Source organism: Ornithorhynchus anatinus, chromosome 14, assembly GCF_004115215.2.
Source record: "Ornithorhynchus anatinus isolate Pmale09 chromosome 14, mOrnAna1.pri.v4, whole genome shotgun sequence".
Classification (NCBI taxonomy): domain Eukaryota; kingdom Metazoa; phylum Chordata; class Mammalia; order Monotremata; family Ornithorhynchidae; genus Ornithorhynchus; species Ornithorhynchus anatinus.
In genome coordinates this window covers 11,595,513-11,618,880 of record NC_041741.1, presented here as the reverse complement: position 1 = coordinate 11,618,880, position 23,368 = coordinate 11,595,513, and the positions used below count along the sequence as shown (strand labels likewise).

The following is a 23,368-nucleotide window of genomic DNA, read 5'->3' as shown; positions in this document are numbered from 1 at the left end:
CCCACCCCGGCTACCCAACACAGAGTCCATGGGCAGCCCAAAACCAGGGCCAGGAGGCAGATATCGGAGGTTGCCACAGATAGCTACAGTTACCTACCTCTTCCTGCTGTTCCTTCTCTCTGCAATCAGTGGTATTTACTGAAAGTTTACTGGGTGCACAGTAATGTACTAAGTACTTGGCAGAGAACCATACAGCAGAGCTGTCAGACACATTCCCTGTCTATAAGGCGCTTACAATCTAGATGGGAGACAGACATTAACATAAATTACAGTTATGGACATTAAGTGCTGTGAGGCTGAGGTGGATATGAAGTGCTTAAAAGAGTACAGAACCAAATGCAGAGGTGATGCAGAAAGAAGAGGAAATAGAAGAAATGAAGATTTGGCTGACCTATTGGAGGAGAAGTCATCTAAGGAGGGTTTTGATGGTGGGGAGAGTAGGGGTCTGTCATATATGGAGAGTGAGGGAGTTTCAGGCCAGAGGGAGGACGTGGATAAAGAGTCAGCAGTGAGAGAGACAAGATCAAGATACAATGAGTAGGTTGGCATTAGAGGATTGAAGTAAAGGTCACAGAAAGAAGGTCATGGGTTCTAATACTGACTGAACCACGTCTGCTGTGTGACCTGGGCAAGTCACTTCACTTCTTTGGGCCTCAATTATCCCATCTATAAAATGGGGATTGAGACTGCAAGCCCACATGAGACAGGGAATGTGTTCAACAGGAGCTACTTGTATGCACCCCAGCGCTTAGTACAGTGTTTGCCACATAGTTAAGTGCTTATCAAATAACATAATTATTATTAAGTGTGTAGGTTGACATTTTTGCTGGGCTGTCAAGGGCTGGTTCCATCTTTGGGCAGGATCCCATTAGTCGAAACAATCCTCTCTCTGGATTATCAAAGGTCAGGATTTGAGATCCTTGTTTTAGCTGAATTTTGGCTACAAACACCATCCCGCCTGCCCATACAATTTGACCAAACCTAACAAATATGGAAAGCTTGGTAGTCTGCTGCTGAAACAACAGCAAAAGCCACTGTGGCCTTCAGTCCCAAGTGCACTGAGCAAGATGAAAGATAAGCGAAGGGAGCTCTGGGCATGTTTCCCGTGGTTGTAAGTGGAAAGTATTTTATGCCAATGGCCTGATTCTGTCTGAACAGCTTTACCAGGCACCTCACTTTATCAGAAAGTCCCAATCAACATTCAGCTTGAAAGTTCCCAGTGCTTTTGGCTCCCAAACAGCTCTCTTCAACTCTACCCTGCCCCTCCCTGCATCATCACTGAGAGAAGCAGTATGGTCTAGTGGATCGAGCATGGGCCTGGGAATCAGTAGAACCTGGGTTCTAATCCCAGATCCATCACTTTTCTGCTGTGTGTGTCTTCTATATTGTTTGTATGCAGGGAAGCAGTGTGTTCTAGTGGACAGAGCACAGGCCTGGGAGTCCAAAGAACCTGGGTTCTAATCCTGACTCTGCCACTTGTCTGCTGTTTGACCTCGGGCAAGTCACTTAACTTCTCTGTGCTTCAGTTACCTCATTTTTAAAATGGGGATTAAGACTGTGCCCCATGTGGGACAGGGACTGTATCCAATCCAATTTGCTTGAATCTATCCCAGTGCTTAGTAAAGTGCCTGGCACTCCCACAATTATTATTATGTCCCCCAAGTGCTCGTTATACAGTGCTCTGCACACCGTATGTGTCCAGTACACTCTGCTGAAACTACTGGCCATGGCCCTGACTGACCAGCTGTTCCCGGCTGTGTTCTACACCTCTTCTTGCTCTTTGCTCTTTGTATTGGAGAAAATTCGGTCCCCTCATCCACACCGTGTGCAGTGGAAGCTTGCTGAATGAGTGGCATGGTCACAAAAGGTCAGTCATTCAGTCAGTCCTTGGGAGAGTACGACAATAAACGGACACATTCCTTGCCCACAACGAGCTTACAGTCTAGCTCGTTGTGGGCAGGGAACCTATTACCAACTCTGTTGTATTGGATTTTCCCAAATTCTTAGTAGAGGGCTCTGCATACAGTAAACCTGATATACCATTGATCGATTGTTGTGTTTCAATTTTTCATCATTCCTAGTGTGTGTCTCCAGCCTCCTCTCCCAACTTATACTTTTAGATCATGAGCACTCCCAAGGGACAGGGTCCAAATCTAATTCCTACCTGTTTATTCTCTCCCAGCACCTAGCACAGTGCTTTACATGCAGCAAGCTCATAATATTATTACTACTACATTCCCCATGCTTCCAATTCAACCAACTCCTCTAAATCTCCCAAATGCATTCCTTCCTGTCTAACATCATCACTTAGGTCTCCCTCAAACAAAGAGAACTGTCTACCATAATAGCAGCCTTAATGGTATTCACTGAGCATTTACTGAGTGCAATATAGTGTACTAAGCTCACAAGGAGCTCATGTTCTATTGCTAATTAAGTCAGGAAACAGTAACAAGGGGCAATAGAAGGAAGTGTATGTGATACTTTGGCGCCTCAAGGAAATACATATTCACAAGATGACAATTTTGGATGAAAAAAGCAAAAAGCAAACTCTGTCCCTTGGCATCCATCAGCAATTGCTCTATACATTCTCTGCATTCACCAGATGTCTTCTCCTGAGGCTGGCTGAGCAGTCTAAGAACCTCCTCAAAAATAATTTTCTTTTCCACATCTAGAATACAGAATAGTCAGCAATGAACATCCTATCCATTTCCCTTATTTTTGATTAAATTGGACCACTAGAGGAAAAGGGTTATATGACTAGTACTTAGCAAGCCGGCCAACAGTGCTTCTGAATACAGGGGGCGGACACCCCCATAGAAGCCAAATCTTAGAAAAGCTCTCGGAGAAGGAATACTTATTGAGTAAAAACCTCCTTGCAGTGGAGGTCAATTTTACCCGGAAACTGATCTTGGCTGCAAAATTAGCATAACCTTTCCTTCCCTTCGGGACAGATAAATGAAGCCAGCATTCCTCAAGCTGGATCACTCTTCCAGATTTTCCCATAAACCCACAGGGATTTCATCCACTTTCTCAGTTTTCCAACAAAAAGATCTTTTTTTACCCCCTACCTCCCACCCCACAAGAAAATGCCCTGTTATACTGTGGTCTGAGGCATATGAGGAAAGGACATGAATCAGATGCAATGTATTCTGGGAAAGTCTCTTGCCAAAACCTCGTTGATAACAATACTCTATTATACTGTTTGGTGCACTTTAATAGAAAATTATGAGCCTTTTTGCATTAAATGCATAATGGGAATCTAATTATCCTCTAGCTTTTTTCCAGCCCATTACATCCAGCAAACACTAATACTGTACCCTCTGCAGATAAATCAGTGAACAAGTTTGGTTTGAAATAGGATCTTTTGTTCATTACATGACTTCACTTTTCAAAGGCCTGGGTTAGCAGTCAGATCCTGAGAGAGCGAGAAATTAAATAAAGACATGAGGTTGGACTCTGGATAGAATTCAATCAGCAGCTCAAAGCTCTAAAAAAACCCAGATTCAAGGACCCAAGAGTGGTATCTTGAACTCTGAAATGTCTATTTTTGTTAAAAAATAAGTTATTTTGTCTTTTAAAAAATATAGATGGTGTTCATAGAGCCATAGAGAAGAATGAATCTGAGTCACTGACCTCTGATTATCTCAAAAACTGACTGTGGTTCCCAGAAATAGCTAACCTCTGAGGTCTCTCGTAGCTTAGGAAATCCTATCGAAGCACAGGGCAGAGGGACAGCAGAAGGTGAGCCTGACTGCAGGAGAGTGTTAGTGGAAGTCCTGCCCCAAAATACGACCAACTAATACAAACATGAATTAAGCTTTTTCACTATGTGAGGCACTGTTCTAAATGCTTGGGTGGACAATCAGTTCTGCCAGAGTGCCTACTATGAACTGCAGAATTAGGTAATGTTCTTCCGACAGTGCACGTCTGTCTGAAGCAGCAATAAAATGTCCACATGAGATACATGAGAAGCAGCATAGTCTAGTGGATAAACCACGGGCCTGGGAGTCAGAAGGTCATGGGTTCTAATCCCGGCTCCGCCACTTTGCTGTGTGACCTTGAGAAAGTCACTTAACTTCTCTGTGCCTCAGTTCCCTCATTTGCAAAATGGGGATTAAGACTGTGAGCCCTATATGGGACAGGGACTGTGTCCAACCTGATTATCTTGTATCTATGCCAGATTTTAGAACTGTACCTGTTACATAGTAAGTGCTTAACAAATACCATCATCATCATCATCATCATCACCTGAATACTACGCTATGAGTTGCTGGGAGAAATGATTTGGTGCACATGCATAACTCTGTAAGACTCAAGCAGAATGGATCTTTCATGAACATTGATTCAGATCCAATTCCAATCCCGAAGGGGACTCGCTATCTAAAAATGGGGAAAGGGGAGGAAAGATACCCAAGGGAAAATACACAAATTAAAGGCAACTTGAAAAAATAGTTCATTAGCAACACCTTCAATTCATATAGTGCTTTTATTTTCTCAAATCTTTCACCTCAATTATCTCATTTTGTTCTCCCAACATTCCTAATCATATTTATTGAGCGATTACTTTGTACAGAGCACTGTACTAAGCACTTAGAAGAGTACAATATAACAGACTTGATGGACACATTTCCTGACCACGTCGAATTTACAGTCTAGAGGTAAGACAGGAATAATTACCTCCATTTTTCAGAGAAGGATACTGAGACCCAGAGAAGTTAAATATTTTGCCTAAGGTCATCCAGCAGGTTAGTGACAGAACCAGGACTATGGCCCAGGTTTCCTCATTTCCAAACCTGTGTCTTTGCTTCTAGATCAGGTTCCTCAACATTCCAGACAATGCTAAACTACCATAACATCGCCCAAATCCTCCATATACAGAGCCCACTGGACTTCTATGGGGTTGCAGGGTGAGAGAACGGAGGCTGCCCTGTTATTGAGTCACCCATCAGGCTCCAATGGAGTGGAGATTCCAATCTATGGAGATTCCAACTTGACCTACCCTCTACTTCTAAAAGGGGCTGGGCACTTCTGAGGATGAGATTGACCAGAGGGAGAGTCCTGCTACAGAAATTCTGCACCTCCAGACACCCAGAAAGAGTCCCCAATCTGCACCTCTCCAGAGAGGGCCCACTCAGTGCCAACCATCACGCTTGGCACCCCATGGGCTCTCAGTAAGGCATTAGTAGGCCTTCCCTCCCATCAATGCTGGGAGTTATCGCATTAAGACTTCCTCTCTACCCCAACTTTTTCCAAAGGCCTGGAACCAGGGGGTCTGTGAGGCCTAGCACCCAGGCCAAACCACCAAGCTAAATCTCCTCCAGCCGGTTGCATTAGCTTTACGGGATCTTGATGTGAGAACAAGGCTGACAGCTCAGAAAATAGCGACCGAGGAGAGGAAGAAATAGCGGAGCTGACTATATTTGCCTATTAACCTTTCCTCATTAGTCATCTCAAAATAATACCACTCAAAATAAAGAGCAAATCCCTGTCAGCACAATCCCAATAAAGGGTGGATACATAATTTATTTTAATGTCTGTCTCCCCTTCTAGTCTGTGGGGTTGTTGCAGACAAGTTCTGCTATACTGTACTCCCCATTTTACACACTAGGCACTCAGTAAATACCAGTGATTGATTGATAGATAAGAGTAAACATAAGAGGGCAAGAGGAACCATCAAACCAGAGATTTCAAATTTTTTGCTTCTTGTTACACAGGGTATGCATGAAGAGAAAGGCTAAAGGGCAATTCAGACTGAATATGTGAGAAACTCCCTGCTGCTAAGAACAATATAATCTTTTATAGAAAACCCAAGATGAACAACAATCCCCCATACAGAAAGTGAATTTGGGGCACTCAGGGAAATTTACCCAGATAAAATCCTGCATGTTTCCCATCTTTCCCTCTTTTCCTGGGATGACTGATGGAATTTTCAATGGATTCAACTGGAGCAGGGGTTGAACAGCCAACAGCTCTAACCCTTCACGCTCTGTAGTCTTAAACTGAAGACCCTGGGCAGATCACTTTTCTGTGCCTCAGTTCTGTCTTCTGGAAAATGAGGATTCAATACATGTTCTCCCGCCTACTTAGACTATGAGCCTCATATGGGAAATAAACTGTGTCTAACCTGATGAACTTGTACCTACCCCAGTACTTAGAACAGTGCTTGTCACATTTAACAAATACCATAACAATCATCTAGCATTAATGAGTTGACTGGATGAACTCTAAGGAGAGAAGTAAGAGATGGTTAGGAGAGATCATCTGATCCATCCCCCTGCCTCTGGTCCATGGGACCTCATTAGGCTCCTCTTTTCAGCCAGTTTGATGGGGCTGGAGCTGCCCTTCACTGACCATCAAGGTGCTGGCATCAACTCCATTGCCATCTCTCTGCTCCTGACTAATGTGAGGACAGAATTCCCAGCCTCAACCACCCCCGTCTTCACCATCACCACTGCCATCATCCCAGTAACCCTGGGTGTGAATCCACTTTGTAAGTGTGAGTGTGTACAGGTTCCTGAACTGCTGTCTTTATCTCTCCTTCACTCCTTATCACCACCTCTATTTTTCTCTCTATCACTCTCCAGCTCATCTCCGCCTTTCTCAGACCCTCCAGCTTTGTTTCTGACTGTTTGAACCTGATTTTTTTGGTCCCAATCCCATGCATCCCCATCTCAGTCATCCCACTCAAATCTCCTGAAACTATGGTCCATTTGTCTACACCGACACAATAGATCTGGGGAAAATAAGAACACCTGGACTGTCTTGTGCACATTTCTCAAAGCTGGACCCAGCTGGTGTGCCCCTGTGAGCTGTACAGTGTTTTTATTCATGCATGGGATGCTGATGCATCCCAAAAATCAATTTCATTTGATATGCTATAGCAACTTCCAAAGTAGGCGCTTTTAAGCATCTAAAACCATCCCCAATTCCTCTCACAGATGATGGTGCATTTACCCACATCTGACCTGAATACACAAAGAAGATCTGCATTTGTGAATTGCTGGATCCAAGACGCACAGAATTGGCCACAAGGAATCATGATAAAATAAACACTAAATATTTACATATGATGTATGAAATGCTTCCCTGCCCATGACAGCAGAGTGTTTGACAGAAGGTCTGGAACCAATGTTCCCTCCCTACTCAGGCTACATTTGCAAATATGTTATCCTCATTTGGCCCAAATTTGTCCAGAACAGCCATTTACCCACCCCCCAAGCTATGTTGGGGAATCCCTGCAGAATGTGGGTGAATTTGGGGACTGCACCTTCTGCCATTCTGTGTTCCTGAGGCAGAGAAGGGTTTGTCCCCTTTCCACCATGTTTCCAAAGCAGGTTGTTTCCCAAAAGAGGGAAAAGTCGCTTTTTCTTCCAACCTGATTATCTTGCACTTTTGCCTGGCACACTATAACCACTTAACAAATATCACAATTATTATTATTTGTTGCATTTAAAGCCCCCACAACTTCCCCAAACCCCAAGCCTAAGATGAACTCCAAACCTTTAAAGTTCCTTTTGGTCCCCTCTGGCCCAGTGTGGTGGCCAGACCCATGGAAAAATGTTTCTAAAAAAAGGCTCAGATGTTCTCTCTCACGTCTTTACAAAGAATATTTAAGGGTGAAGAAGCAGAAATATTTGGATAACGTTTCTGGGCAAATATACAGTGGAAAAAAGTGCTCAGCAAAATGCATTTTGGTGTGCAAGCCTTTTTAAAACTTCAGCCTTGCTCATCCACCAAGGAAAGATCTCTCCTACAGGGGAAGAAAAGGCCAGCCCACAGGAAGATCTGATTTTTAAGATTCAGCCCTTCAACATTTCAAATGTAGGCTGTTTATTATTTTCATTCTTCATTCAAGCTGAGCTCACATGCTGCTACGTTACTGTGGGGTTAGGAAGAGAATCTGGAAAGCTGCCATTTTAGTTGCATTAAAGAGCATGCTTTGGAGAGGAAAAATCCCCCACAAATAACAACGCAGAGCAAACCAACAGAAAGTAAGGGCAAAAATGCTGCCCGGCCCCAGAGCCAGAAAGATAATTGGCACCCAGAGACACTACAGGTCAGCAGGGGCTCAGAAAGGATCTCAGGGGCCTCGGGACAATCTTTCCGGCCACGCTTGAACTCTTGGAGAGCAACGGTGTTGGGAACCTGGCCAGATTAGAAGGACAAAGGTACAGAGAGAGCCTTTCCAACCCTGTCAGTGAGATTCCAGGTCCGGCACCTTGACTTGGAATGGTGGAAAAAATGAAAGGAAGTGGAATTTATTTTTCACCTGAAACCACGTAAAAAAATTTTCCCTTTCATGCTCAACATTTGGTATTCTCAGACTGTCACCACAGGAACGTCCACAAACCATTTTGTTAAATAGAATTTGCAGCCTACATGCTAATATAGCCACAGTTACATCTTTTACAATCCATTAAGTTTTACAATACAATTAAAAAGCTTTTCTAATGAAACCAGAGTTTATGACAAGTGTTGAAGTTTAATAACCCCTATTGCTACCTTTTATTAATGTTTCTCAGCAAAACAAACTAGTATGCCACTCTGACTAACTGCATCCTTAATATTTACCCTAGCTATTTCATTAGACCTAAAAGCAAGGGCCCTTCATCATGTCATCTGAGCTATTAAAAGTTTCTTCGAGGAGTGGGTGTCCCTGGTCTCTTCCTGCAGTGATCCTGTCCCCCCTCCATGCCGTTGTCCTGACCCCAAGTTTACAGCATCACCTACCTTTAGCTGGACTAAATGAACATCCACATGCCTGCTGTCTGAGTCTTGCTGGACCGAATAGGTCAGATCCCTGACCCTCTCCGAGGTCATCCGGAGCCACGTTTCTATTTCCGGCAGGTGGAGGACAATCTTCCAGTCTGCCCCGGTGTGGAGCGGAGGTGGTTTTTCATATCTCTGGTCGGGATCCATCTCCTTCAACCCATCTTCTCCTTCTTCCTGTTCCACCGTGGGGGTCAGGTTGGTAGCCATTGGGGAGGCATCAGTAGCCATGGGGTCCATGTCTTGGGACCTCATGGGGGACAGGGTTAGGCTCATGGCTAACATGGAGATGTCTAAACCATTCTTTTTTCCCAAACAGCTGGAAAGGAAAATAGAAAACGTGACCACAGTGAATTTGCAAATCAAGGAATCAGAACTCACAGAAAAAACATTAGGATGAGATTTTCCCCCTCCTGGGAGCTAAAGTACAATTCAATATAAACTACTACTTCTACTTGCTTCTTTAATTCCCAAACTCGAGAATTAGATAGGGAATTGGGTGCAATAATTGGGGGACTCCCTCTTTGGGGAGACCATCAGTGACCTATTCAGCTCGCCCACCTTTTGCCCTGTAAAATGGAGTTTTGGTGATGCTTATTTACAACATATCTGATTCTGGTTTGGAAGGATGACCTCAAGGTCAACCTGTTTCTGATTGTAATGGGATTTTATTTTCCTAAAAGGGTTCTGTAGTATTCTTCAGTAATGCACTGCTCCAATCCTTCAATAACAAACTCCTCTTAAGAGGGCAATGAGAATCAGCAAGAGGTTATCCAAGTAGATTACAAAAGATCAATCAGATTTTACAAGCACCCACTAGGTGCAGAGCCCTCAGAGATACAGCTTCAGAGATCTGAATTGGAAGCTCAGCCTTAACTAGGTCCAAAATAATGGGATCTAGGTAAAACAGATAATCCTAGCCCAGCCCTTGATGCTGGTTTTCTGATGTTTAAAGCACTCCCTCAACCTTGACTCTCCTATCTTACACCTCACTGCTCTCCTACTACAATCCAGCCCACCCACTTCACTCCTCTAATGCCAACCTACTCACTGTACCTCAGTCTCCTCTATCTCACCGCTGACCTCTGACCAGGGTCCTGCTTCTGGCCTGGAATGCCCTCCCTCTTCACATCTCCCATCTTCAAAGACTTATTGAAAGCACATTTCCTCCAAGAGGCCTTCCCTGACTGAGCCCCTCATTTCCTCTTTTTCCACTCCCTTTTACATTACCCTTGAACTTGGATCTGCTCTCTTTATTGACCTCTCCCTCGGTCCCACAGCACTTATATACCTGTTATTTATTTATAATAGTGTCTAGCTCCCACGCTAGACTGTAAGCTCGGTGTGGGCATCTTCCACCTGCCCAATGATGGGCTCACAGTTTGACCCTCTAAGCGGACAATTACTGCAGGTACTTTTAGATCCTCATTCACCCAACCCTCCCCTAATCCCTCAGTTTCTTCACCAGTAAAAGGTATGCCTCACTCCCACTTAGACTGTAAGCCCCATGTAGGGCAGAAACCACATCTCACCTGATCCACTTAGCAAATAATATGAAAAAAGAAAAGGAAACTGATATGAGGGGCAAAGTGATTAACTGTAATAATAATTAGGGTACAGGGTGATGCCCGAGGTGTCACGTTAGTACGTGCCAGGTGGCTGAGAGGAGTGTGGCTCTCGTGGTGGTCCCTCAACGGTGCCAACCATCTTTCCCCGTCACTGGGATCTAGGCGTGGGTCAAATTCCTAAAGAAGTGTCTCCTTCCGAAACGGGGGCGGGGAAGGGGACGTGGGAGTGGGAAAATGGGCTACAAGGAATAAAAGCTGGTGAATGGCCATCCGACCTCCCCCACCACAGGGACTAGGCCTGAGGCGCCGGTCCTGGCCTTACCTACTTGTTTTGCCGTCTGTCTCCCCGTTTATTCATTCATTCGGTAGTATTTATTGAGTGCTTCCTATGTGCAGAGCACTGTACCAAGCGCTTGGAATGGACCGTTCGGCCACAGATAGGGACCATCCTTGCCCAGGGACGGGCTCACAGTCGTTTAGACTCTGAGCCTGTCGTTGGGCGGGGATTGTCTCTATCTGTGGCCGAACCGTCCATTCCAAGGGCTTAGTCCAGTGCTCTGGACACAGGAAGCGCTCAATAAATACGATCGAATGAATGAATGGATGCTACGAGGCGACGGCCTCGGCCAGCGACCCCTTTCCTCCCCGCTGGCCCAAGCAGGGTCCGGCGGGGCCTCGCAGGTGGCCCTGAGGTGCTCCGCAAGTGGCTCGTGGCCTTTAAAATCCCTGAGAAAGGGGTGCGAGACGCGCCCTGGATGCCCCCCGCCAGGCTGGATTGGGTGGCCTCCTTCCCGGAATCCAGCTCCGGAGGGATGTGGAGGAGGGTCTCCAGCGAGAAAAGGAGCTGGATCCGCTGGAGGGGCCCGGCCGAGCCTCCAAAAGGCCTTCTCCCTCCTCCCCCAGGGCGGAATGGTCCTGCCGCTCGCCCACCCCGCCAGGCTCCCGCACTCACGGCCGCAGCGTTTACCCCCTGGTCAGCTAACAGCGGCGGCTCCTCCTCCTCTCTTGCTCTCCCTCCGGAGCTGCTCCCGATCTGAAGCAAAATCTAGATGAAAGCGAGGGTCCTCTGCGGGCCGCGGTGCCAGCGGAGCCCTGGCAAGCTTGCGGAGCGCCCCTGCCCCATGCCCATATTCGCCTGCAGATGAAAACCCTGCCCCTCTGCCTTCGGAGCCCGCTGCGGGCGCTTCCCGAGCCGGCGAAAACGTGGGAAGTTTTGCAAACCCGATCGAGCTCCGGGATCTGAAAACAAAGGGGCAGTTGCCAAAGCATAAGTCGTGGTGGAAAGCAACGGACACCACGCATTTATGCGGGATCCTAAACAGAAGGAAACAAACTCCTAAGGGGCTAATTTAAGTGGCCTCTGTTCAAGCACCATCCAGGATTCAAGTCCTCTTCATCGCTTAGGGTGGAGAGGGGGTAAAAAAGGTCTTTCCGAATGGAAATAGCATCAGTGATGCAGACCAAGTCAGATCCGCTGCAGTGTAGATTGTCCCCAAACCCAAGTATATTTAGCGTTTCTAGCCCCTCTCCACCTCGACGGAAGAGGGGAAATTCAAAAAAAATTCAGCGCCTTAATTTCCAGCGATTTATGTCAGAATTCAAATGGCCCTATCTATGAGATTTGTTTGCATTCCTTTATTGTGGGATTCCAAATCAATTATTTAAATAACCTGGAAGAGGGAAAGCTGAAATGAAAATAGTAGTAACCGGAGTATCCTGGCCTTTCAAGTATCAGCCATCGTGATTGACTGCTGGTGAAGAACATTTTGTCCTGTCAGGGTAGAATTCACCCCTCCCTGTCCCACTTGTCTCCCTGACTCCATCAGGGTGCATTGACTGGAACATGCAGGACACCCTGGGTGACTGGCCCATACCAAAAACAGCTTTAGGTCCCATGGCCAGTTTGAATGGGTGAGAAGCATCCAACTAGCAAGGCAATGGAAGTCTTATCGTTTCCCTTCAGAAGCTGGGAAGTTAAGAGTTCTGGGGAGTGATTGTGAGCCACTGATTTAACTGAACAGGAGAGACACTGGGCAACTGCAGATTATCATCTCATCCCAGTAGACAGAGCAAAATGCTGAGGTTTGCTCCAGCAGGTCTGGCTTAAGAGACAGTCCCTTCTGGAAGAAACTTCCATCCTGTTCCAGAGAGTTGAGGACCAAGTTTCTGCACTTCTTCCTCCTTTATCTTTCAACTCTGCAATAACACTTGGCACTGATCCCCATGTTCAGACTAAGGAGCAAACTGAGAGGTGAGCCAGGTATGGAGATGACTTGCAGAGAGGGAACTGGGCAGAGGGAAAGGACACTGTGCCACCTCGTGGGTCGGTAAAGGCTTCCGGGACCATGACGAGGGCTTGGTGATACGTAACTGCCGAGATCCAATCACTTGGCTTGTTATGCCCCATGGTGCGTGTCTCCCCTGGCTAGCTCCATCCTCCAGCCAGGACTCAGCATCGGCCTCCAAACACTGCAGCAGCATCTCCCAGTTCCTTGCTGGCTTTTCCTACCTGGCCTCAGAATGTCCTGAATCTCCTGTCCACTTTGAAACCCCCAGAATCCTTCCTTTTCTGCCACAGTGCTCTGGGGCCCACCTGGTACCCATGGTTTCCCCTCTATGGAGTTTGCTCCTGAAACACTGGGAGATGTCAAACATTTCCAACTGGTCACAGCAAACACTGATCCGAGTGGCCAAGGGAATGATAATGCACTTTCCCATGTCTCCCTCTCTGTCTTCCATCATGTGTTCTTTAAACCAGTCCTGACCTGCCTGTCAAGGGAGAGCTGCAGTTTCCACCCAGCAACTGGACCCTTTGGCTCTTCAGTACTTGGGCACAGTAAATGCCTCTCTGTCCACCCAGACTGAAAATGCAACCAGGAATGTGCACACACAAATGTGCAAGTGACTAAATATATAACTACTCCCATCTAAATTAGAACTGAGCTGGAAGAGGTCACCTGGTCTAGCACCCTGCCTCCAAACTGGTGAATGACTCAGCCACCCAAGACAGGTGAGTATCTGTTCTTTTTCTTAAATCTCTTCTGGGATGAAGACTTCTCAAGGTCCAGTGTTTTTACCCCATGAGAAGTTATTTCCTTTACCTAACTGAGCTATCTCCTGGGTTAAATGTAACCGCATTTTCTCTTGGTGAAACTTTGGTGGACATGGAGAGCCAGTGATCAGTATTCTCTTCTATAAAATCCTTCCTAGATTTAGATATTAGTCACTCCTCAGCATTTACTTCTGCAGAGACAATGCATTTTTACTAATCTATTTCATCCTCCCACAATAACAGTATTTATTAAGCACTTACTATGTGCCAAGCACTCTACTAAGTGCTGAAGCAGATCAATCAACCAAAGGCATTTATTGAACACTCACTATCTGCACAGCACTGTACTAAGCACTTGGGAGAGAAAATGCCACAGAGTTGATCGACATGCTTCCTGTCCATAGTGACTTACATTCTAGAAGGGTACTATGAGGGTCCTACAAGGGGACTACAGTGCCATAAAAAAAGGGTAGATTCAAGATAATCAGGTCTTATACAGTCCCTTTCCCACATATCCTTGTGTTTCCTTTTATTCCCACTCTCTGTGAATAATTTAGGCCTTCCTATCTCTCCCCATTAAGTTGTAAAATCCTAGAGAGCAAGGAATGTTGTTTGTGTTGTTTTTGCCCAAACCCTGAGAACAGTGCTCTGTATAATGTAGGTGCTCAGTAAATACTATTGATTGATTCTCCAGGCTTAACATCCTCAACTGTTTTAATCTCTCTATATAGAGAGCCATCCCTTTTACCATCTTTTGTTGCTCTTCTCTGGGCTCCCATTTCTTTATGTCCTGGACACAGATTTTAAATAAGGGTCTTACCAATATACAGAAAATTACTTCCTCATACAAGTCTTATTCTTGACCTTTGGTCTCAATACTATGCAGGCTTTTAATACTTGCCCTCCACTGACAACTCATATTCATAATAATAATAATTGTGGCATTTAAGTACTTACGCTATGCCAAGGGTAAGAAAACCAGGTCCCACATGGACTCACAGCAAATGAGAGAACTGAGGCACAGAGAATTTAAATGGTCACACATGTGGAGTCAGAATTAGAACCCAAGTCTTCTGACTCCCAAACCCATGCTCTTTCCATTAGACCACACTGCTTCCCCCAAAAGATTATCTGACTGGGCATAGTCCTGTCCTGAAATAGGGCTCAAAACCTATCTTATGCCCCATTTTGCAGAAGAGAAAAGTGGCACATAGAAAGATCAACTGACTTGCCCATGCTCACAAAGCAAGATAGTAGCAGAGCTTCTGAGACTGGAAACTGGATCACTTGTTTTTTTTCAGTGCTTAGTACAGTGTCTGGCACACAGTAAGCACTTAATATAATTATTATTATCATCAATAATAGGATTTAGTCCCCATTTTAGAGATGAGGAAACTGAGGGTTTAAATGCTGTCAGTACTGCCTAAGGTCACGCAGTGGACAAGTGGTGGAGCCGGGATTAAAATCCAGGTCCTCTGACTCCCAGGTCTATGCCCTTTCCAACTAGATCATGCTGCCCCTCCACCCCCCAACCCCCTGCTGTAAAGCAACTAGAGGCATAAGTGAATTTCCTCACATAGATGCAGCAGTGAACGAGCACTTTCTAACTGCAAAATGATTCCCTCAGCCTGCAGAATTCTGCAGCCTCATTCCTACTCCAAGATGCAGGCAGTGTTTAAATAGGCCAGGGTTGAGTGTGTTCGCTGAAGAAATGGAAATTCAAAGCTGTTTTTCTCCAGGTTTGGCACATCGGGAGGCCTGCTTTGAATCTGATCCCAGCCTGACTTTACTCAAGGCGTAGAATATTGGGAGTGAGAAAAGAGAAGGGGAATTCAATAGGTGCCTCCCCAGAAGAACAGGGATTCTCCAGGTGAGCACATAGGAGACTCCCAGGTGAGCCCCCGATTTGGTCCTTGCCAGAGGAGTGACTGGTTTGTTTTACGGCCAGGGTAGCCTAGCCAATAGCTGGGATGATCCAGCCTGCTTTCTAAAGGTATTCGTGGCAGGTACCTCTGTTCTGGCAAAACTGTGGCATCGCTGGAGTGAGGAGCAGAAAGACACCAGGGCCCAGAGAAGGAAGGAGGAAAAGCCGGATAATGATAAAGAGTGAGTGGAGGAGGAGGGAGTCTGAGGAGTGTGGGGAAGGAGGAGAGAACCGACTGAGAAGTGGGTGGGCCTGATGGTCTTTTATTCTGTTGGAGTTTCCCTAGGACAGCAGCAAGGTCAGGAAGAGAAAAAAAGTGTCTGTAATTATGGTAGACTCCTTCAGCTGATACTGCATGTGGTGTGCTATTCATGCAGTAACACAAGAGGCCGAGGGATGCTTCCTCATCTTGCAATCCTGCATAACCAGAGGGAGCCCTGGCACAAAGGCCAGGATTTTCAGAAAAGTTATCTTCACCTCTTCCACCCACCCGCCTTTAAGGAAAGTGTTTGCTTTGATGTCAAGCCCTCAAAATACTAATGAAATGACAGGGCAGAGGGTTCATCCTTTAATATCCTCAAGGTAGACAGGTATCTCTTAAGGTGCCCTTTATCCCAGTGAGAATGGTTTCAAGAAAAAAGCTTTCCACTTGAATTTTCAATGGCACAGTAGGAGAAAGGCAGAATCTACAATTGTTCTAAAAGAGTTTAAATTGATTTAGTTTAGAGTTAATCAAGTTCTTCCTGACATGGATCATTTGAGTTGAAAGTGGGAGCCTGGGCCAGTGTGGGCTTACCATCCGGCACTAATAACTCACCGCATTTGGTCTTGAAAAACAGCTCTTGCCACTGAGCGTCATTCCCCTATCACTGAGTTTTAAAAGGATATGGAACAGTGAAGGGGTTCTATAGATTGTTTCTTGTCCTATTTGTGCTATTAAATTTTAAACTTTCATTCGACACAAATTCACCTTTGGTGACATGTCATCCACAGGGCCATCTGTCCTGCTTTATGAAACAACAATGACAGAGGCAGCTGAACAGTAACTAATGCTGCAACCACTTTACCGTGTGCAAAACAGATTCTTTGTCAACCTGAGCAAATTAGCTGCAACCTTATCTGATTACCTGCTCAGAGAGGAGAGGAAGGGGAGAAACTTTTGGATTTAAGAGGAGTTTTTTTTTGAGTCTGGGGAGCAGACAGGACAGAAGTGTTGTTTTTGCAGTCTCCTCCTCCTCACCTGCCTGTCCCTATCTGCTTAAATACCAAAAGCCCAACTGGAAATTCCCTCCTGGACTGAAAGCAGATCAATTAGTGCTTATCGAAGGTCATTATCACTGTTTGCCAGACTTCATTGCTCCTGGATTTACACCCTTTGTTTACGCCCCACAGCACTCATTTACATAACCATAATGTATTTATTTAATGTCTTTCTCCCCCTCTACAAGCTTTGTGCGCAGAGAAAATGTCTACCAACTGATATTTTGTACTCTCCCAGTGCTGAGTACAGTGTTCTGCACACAGTAAGCACTAGAAAACCATTGATTGATTATCAGAGGCAATCCAAACTCCTCTCAGAATGCAGAACTGGATGTCTTGAATGTGCAAAGTGCTGTTCTGGGTGTCAACAGTTTGTGGAACTGTGCTATGTACCTACCTCAGTCCACCTCCTAATCTCATGGGGGAAACTCTAAACTGGGTCAAACAACTTGTTCAACAATGTAGAGTCAGAATATAAACCACCACCAAATGAGCTTGGGATATTCCTGGGCCCAGGAAAAGACAGCAAGCAAACCCTAAGGTGTCCGAGACATGGTGAGGCTCAAGTACTAAACCGCATATGGCCAGAGAAGGTATAATCAATCAGATTAAGACTACTTAATCTGTGCACAACACTTGGGAGAGTACAGTAGAATTAGTAGATAAGATCCTTGCCAATGTTCAGATTCCCACCACACCTTCTCCTCCTCTCCACCCTCTCCAATCCCCTACCCCAAGCTCCTTGAGATCTTCCTTCCTAATACAGAACATGCGCAGAATTCCACTGCTCCATTGTAGTTTGAATACAGTGAGGGAGATTTCATCCACTGGTTGATTAAAATCGATGTGGAATGCAATCTCTTCCTCACTGTGGGTTTGTAAAGATCATTCTTTGCTGATCTTCACTGCTTAGAAGCAGCAAATATCACATCTGCTCTGCCCTGCTGTGGGGCACAGTCACACTGTGGTTCTGCATTATTTGACACTGTTTTTGACTCCACCTATTTGACTGAGGTTTTGTTGAGCCCCTCACACAAAGGAAGCAACCCCATTCCTGATCATTTGGTCCAGGCTAGTCTGCATAGCCACTTCTCTCCACGCTAGGATTCTGTGCCACACCACCAGGTCCCTAGAGTTCAGCTAGGAGACCACTCAGAGAGGCAAGAACAGGGGGGCCCAGCTTTCCTAGAGATTCACACATTTCAAGACCTGGATTTCCTTCCCTAATTAACAGCCTGCTCGCCCTTGACATGTCATCCTTCCTCACACATAGTGCAAGAAGCAAACACCCAATACCAATGACTCAGAGAACTGAAAACTCTCACTCAGGATTTCCCTTTCCTTTTATCCTTTCCTTTTTTAATCAGCTGCTGCTCACAGCTCCCATGATACTGGGAGAACAGGTAGCTTTTCAATCCCCCATTCACAGTTTCTTCAACGAAAGCATCCTATAAAGCTTTCTGATCTCCCAACCTCCTGTCTCTCTCCACTTCACTCTATACTTCACTCTGCTGCCCAGATTATCTTTCTACAGAAACAATCTGGACATGTCACCCCCTTCCTTAAAAATCTCCAGTGGTTGCCTATCAACCTTCGTATCAATCAAAAACTCTTCACTATTGGCTTCAAAGCTCTCCATCACCTTGCCTCCTCCTATGTCACCTCCTGTCTCTCCTCCTACATCCCAGCCCACACACTCTGCTCCTCTAGTGCTAACCTTCTCAGTTTGCCTCATTCTCAACTGTCCTACCTCTGGCCTGGAATGCCCTCCCTCCTAAAATCTGCCGAACTAGCACACTTTCCCCTTTCAAAGCCCTACTGAGAGTTCACCTCCTCCAGGAGGCCTTCCCAGACTAAGCCCCCCTTTTCCCCTGCTCCCCATCCCCTCTCCATCACCCGAACTCACTCCCTTTGCTCTGCCTCCCTCCCTGATCTATAGCACTTGTGTATATATGTACTTACTGTGAGCCTGTTGTCGGGTAGGGATTGTCTCTATCTGTTGTCTAATTGTACTTTCCAAGTGCTCAGTACAGTGCTCTGCATACAATAAGTGCTCAAAAAATACGATTGAGTGAATTATAATTCAATTTATTTTTATGAATGGTGTATATATCTATAATTCTATTTATTTATAGTGATGCTACTGATGCCTATTTACTTGTTTTAATGTCTGTCTCCCCCATTCTAGGCTGTGAGCCCATTGTGGGCACGGATTGTCTCTATTTGTTGCTGAATTGTACTTTCCAAGGGCTTAGTACAGTACAGCTAAACCCTCTTTTTCCCCTTTTCCCTCTGCTCCTCCACCTCTCCCTTCCCATCCCCACAGCACTGTACTCATCCGCTCAACTGTATATATTTTCATTACCCTATTTATTTTGTTAATGAATTGTACATCGCCTTGATTCTATTTAGTTGCCATTGTTTTTACGAGATGTTCTTCCCCTTGACTCTATTTATTGCCATTGTTCTTGTCTGTCCATCTCCCCCGATTAGACTGTAAGCCCGTCAAATGGCAGGGACTGTCTCTATCTGTTGCCGACTTGTTCATCCCAAGCGCTTAGTACAGTGCTCTGCACATAGTAAGCGCTCAATAAATACTATTGAATGAATGAATGAATACTCCGCACAAAGTAAGCGATCAATACATACAATTGAATGAATGAAAGCTCCAGATCTTGCCATACTGGGTTTTGGATTTTGCCATTAGTCTTTGTCATTTACAAATATATGCATCTGCCACAAGTATCCGACTGTTGCCGACTTGTTCATTCCAAGCGCTTAGTACAGTGCTCTGCACATAGTAAGCGCTCAATAAATACTATTGAAAGTATCCAGTCCAGTGTGCAGAACCACTGATATTCTCCAAGCATCATTATTGGTCGATCAGAGACAAACTCACTTCCTCTCAGACATGACTTTTCTTAGTAAGAAAACAGCGATTTTCTGAACATGCCAGGAAACATCCATATTGATTAGGTAATGCTGTTTCTTCAAGCCATGAAATGTCAGTAATGAAATGTCCTCAGCAGAACTGCCCCTCTCCCATTTTCTTTCAGGAAAGGGTCCTTTTCAATAAGAGGGGGCAAGAGAATCCTGTCAGGACTAAATCTTCTAAAGATCAGCCGGGTTGATTGGGCCTGCCAAATGCCAGAGGTGGGTTGGGAGGAAAGGAGGTAGGAGGAGCAGGGAAAAGAATATCTGGGACTTTCAAGCCTTGGGGAACTGGCTCTCCTTTCTCCATTACTCTTGGTCCATAGGGCTGCTGGGCTCAGCCTTTCCCTTGGCATGGCAGAAGATGTCAGCCACGTGAGAAAAGTGGTCAGCTCTGTAATCATCCACTCAAGCTAGCCAGCCCTTTGGGTCCTTTTTTAAATTATAATAATGGTATTTATTAAGTGTTTATTATATGTCAGGCACTGTTCTAAGTGCTGGGGTAGATACAAGATAATAGGATAGGACACAGTCCCTGTCCCACATAGGGCTCAGTCTTAATCCCCATTTTACAGATTAGGGAACTGAGGCAAAGGGAAGCTAACTGACTTGCCCAGGGATACACAGAAGACAAGCGGAGCTGGGATTAGAACTCAGGTCCTTCTGATTCCCAGGCCTATGCTCTATCCACTAGACCACACTGCTTCTCAGCACTGGCCTCTCCAGCCATCCCGCTGGCTCCCTAGCTGAGACTAGAGGTACTGGGAAAACCTGGACTGGAGCTCCGCTGAAAGCTGGCGGCTCCACAAAGCGTCTCTTTCATCAGGGATGGAAGAAGCTGCTGAGAGACGCACAGCGGCGCCGGCCTAGGAGACTGCCTCATCTATGTTTCTCTCTCTCCCTTCTGCAGTAGGCTGGTTGTCCCGACAGTGGGGGTGACCGTCTGGATGACGGAGTGTACTTGTCTGCTGGCCTGCATGTATGCAGACTGTGGGAGACCTCTGTGTGCACTCTGGGTTTATATGAGAGTGTAGGGGCTTGCTTGTTTAGATCAGCTGTCCCTGCATCTGTGTTTTCTATCTCTTTCCCTCCCTCCTTCACTCCCTTTCATGTCTGATTCTTCCTGCTAACCTTAAACCACTGCCCTGCCCCCACAAATGATCTTATAAAGGACATACTGGTATCGTTGACATTTTTAGAGTGCAAGTCCACGAATGAATGTATAACTTGCAAAGCATCTCTCCCACAGGAATGAGATTGATGGGCCTGAATTCAAGGGGCAGGGCTATTTCTCTTCCTCAAGCAAACCAGACTAGTGGTGTTTGAAGAAAGGGAAAGCCAGGCCCCGCTCAGCTAAGTGAACTGCCCTGGAGGACTCCTGGGAAAAATCTCAACCTTCTCTGCAGGGTGGACACTGGGAACATTCTCTGGATCTGGAGCCTGCATTTCACTCCCTCACATTCAGCCTCAGAAATGGCTGTCTGTGGTTCCCTGAAAAAAAGCCCACAACTTTTTAACCCCAACATTGCTGGCAATCTGAACTCGCTCTGTTTGTAAATCCATCAGCTGCCGGAGCCCAAGGCAATCGGTCTTATCTGCATACAGTTGGCAAAGGGCCTGGGAAGACATTGCCTGGATAGCATATTTGAGGCCTCATTAATTTTTATAAATTTATAAAGCAATATAAATTTTACTAAAGGATTTTTATTCTTTTCTACATGCAATGGGCCCATTTCCTTTGTCACCCAAGGAGGTGGAATCACCCAAGGAGATGGGGATCCCTTTATCATTCATTCATTCCATCATATTTTTGAGTGCTTACTGTTTGCACAGCACTGTACTAAGCACTTGGAAGAGTACTCAGAATTAGCAGACATGTTCTCTGCCCACAGTGAGCTTACAGTCTTGAGTGGGGAAAACAGACATTAATATAAATAAATTACAGATATAAACGTAAGTGTTGTGGGGCTGGGAGGGGGCATGAAAAACAGAGCAAGTCAGAGTGACACAGAAGAGAGTGGGAGAAGAAGAAAGAGGGACTTAGGGAAGGCCTCTTAAAGGAGATCTGCTCTCATTAAGGCTCCTTAGTCCTTGACTTGGCCCTGCAGGCGGGGCTGTTGTGCTGCCCAACATTGTGGGGCCTGTCCTGGGCACCTGCCCGCCGGCGTGGGATGACCAGGCTCAATCTCCCAGGATCCCACATCAATCCTGGACGAGCTCTCTCACTCCATCTGCGGTTGCCCTGTCCACTGTCCTGGGCCCATCTTCCCGCTTGGAGGGAGCGTGCCTGTCGACCTTATTTGGTTTGAAATCTGAAGCTGCAGCGATGCTGATCGCAGCCATGTACATAAAATTTGCTTCTGGCTTTGGCGCATGAAGTTGGCCAGGGCCTCGCCCCGTTTCCAGGCAACTACATACTCGATCAGGAACATTTTCAGGCAGTATTTAAAATCCTTTCCCAGAGATTACAGAAAAAATGTTCCCAGAGCCACTACGTGTCCAGCCCTGGGAAGGGAGCAGGAGGAAGGGTGTTGGCTGCTGAAAAGGAGAGCGAGCAGGGTGCAGAAGAGAAGCAAGAAACTGAGCAGTGCAGAAGAGGAGGAGGAATACAGAAGGAGTGGGAGGCAGGAGGAAAGTATGGTTCATGGGAGGGAAGCAGCACTTAGGATAGATTTTTAAATCATCCACCCTCAGATTCCAAAAGACGCCATCAGAGCTGAGAGGGGAGGTGGCTGAGGGAGGCCAGGTTGTTCTTACAAACCCCATCTTGGGACGGGGACTATGTCTGACCTGATTATCTTGTATCTACTAGCAGTGCTTGGCACATAAGTGTTTCACATATGCCATTACCATCATAATCAGTATTTATTTCATACACATTCATTTTCTGTAGCTCTTCCCCTCGCCTTCTGTGTAATTTTAGAATACTTCCTTAACCTCTCTGACCCAGTTCCCCATATGTAAAATAGCGATGAGGCAGCATGGCATAGTGGAAAAGGCACGGTATTGGGAGTCAGGAGACCCAGGTTCTAATCTCATCTCTGCTACTGGCTTGCCATTTGACTTTGGGGAAGTCACATAACTTCTCTGTACCTCAGTTTCCTCATCCATACAATAGAAATAAGATGCCTGTCTTCTCCTACCTCAGATAAGGAACTTCCTGCATAACAGGGACTGTGGCTAATCTTATTATCTTGGTGTTTTGGGGTTTTTTTGGGGGGGGGAAGGGGGCTGGCATTTGTTAAGTGCTTACCATGTGCCAAACACTGTTCTAAGTGCTGTGGTAGATACAAGATAATCAGGTTGCCCCTTGTGGGGCTCACAGTCTTAATCCCCATTTTACAGTTGAGGTAACTGAGGCACAGAAAAGTTAAGTGACTTGCCCAAAGTCACACAACTGATAAATGGCTGAGCCGACATTAGAACCCATGACCTCTGACTCCTAAGCCCAGGTTCTTTCCACTAAGCCACGCTGTTTCTCAGACTCTTTTTTCCCACTCTAGTGCTTAGCACAATATTTGGCACATAATAGGGGTTCAAATACCACAACCAGCTGTAGAAATGTTCTGATGAAATGCTCAGTTCAATTATGATTATTCATTGGGTTAAAATGTTCCACTTTATTCTGGTCTGGTCTTGTTCTTTGAGTATCACTATTGTGCTAAAGGTTGTTGAGACATAGAGCCATCCAAAGGGTCTGGGTTGTCTCAAATTACATAATGGGGAGGTAAGACATACCTAAGAAATGTGTGGGAGTAGTTCTCTTGAATTACTAGGGGATGGTAACCTTGGTTATTCTTAAGAAGAAGAAGAAAGAAAGAAAGAAAGAAAGAAGAAGGAAGGAAGAAGAAAAAGAAGAAGAAG

The 23,368-nt window shown here is 45.6% G+C and overlaps 1 protein-coding gene across 3 annotated transcripts in view; it reads right to left on the bottom strand.

Annotated features, from left to right (window-relative positions):
• Window positions 1–23,368, bottom strand: part of LOC114805403 (A-kinase anchor protein 6-like) — a 181,218-nt gene that overhangs the window by 131,571 nt on the left and 26,279 nt on the right. For 2 of the 3 annotated variants that reach the window (XM_029078760.2, XM_029078759.2), the window contains exon 2: window positions 8,731–9,088. In XM_029078760.2, coding sequence (XP_028934593.1) covers window positions 8,731–9,054 — 324 coding nt within the window. In that variant the 5' untranslated portion in view covers window positions 9,055–9,088. Of the gene's footprint in view, window positions 1–8,730; window positions 9,089–11,304; window positions 11,517–23,368 lie in introns of those variants that run through there. The other variant, XM_029078761.2, reaches the window with a different exon arrangement.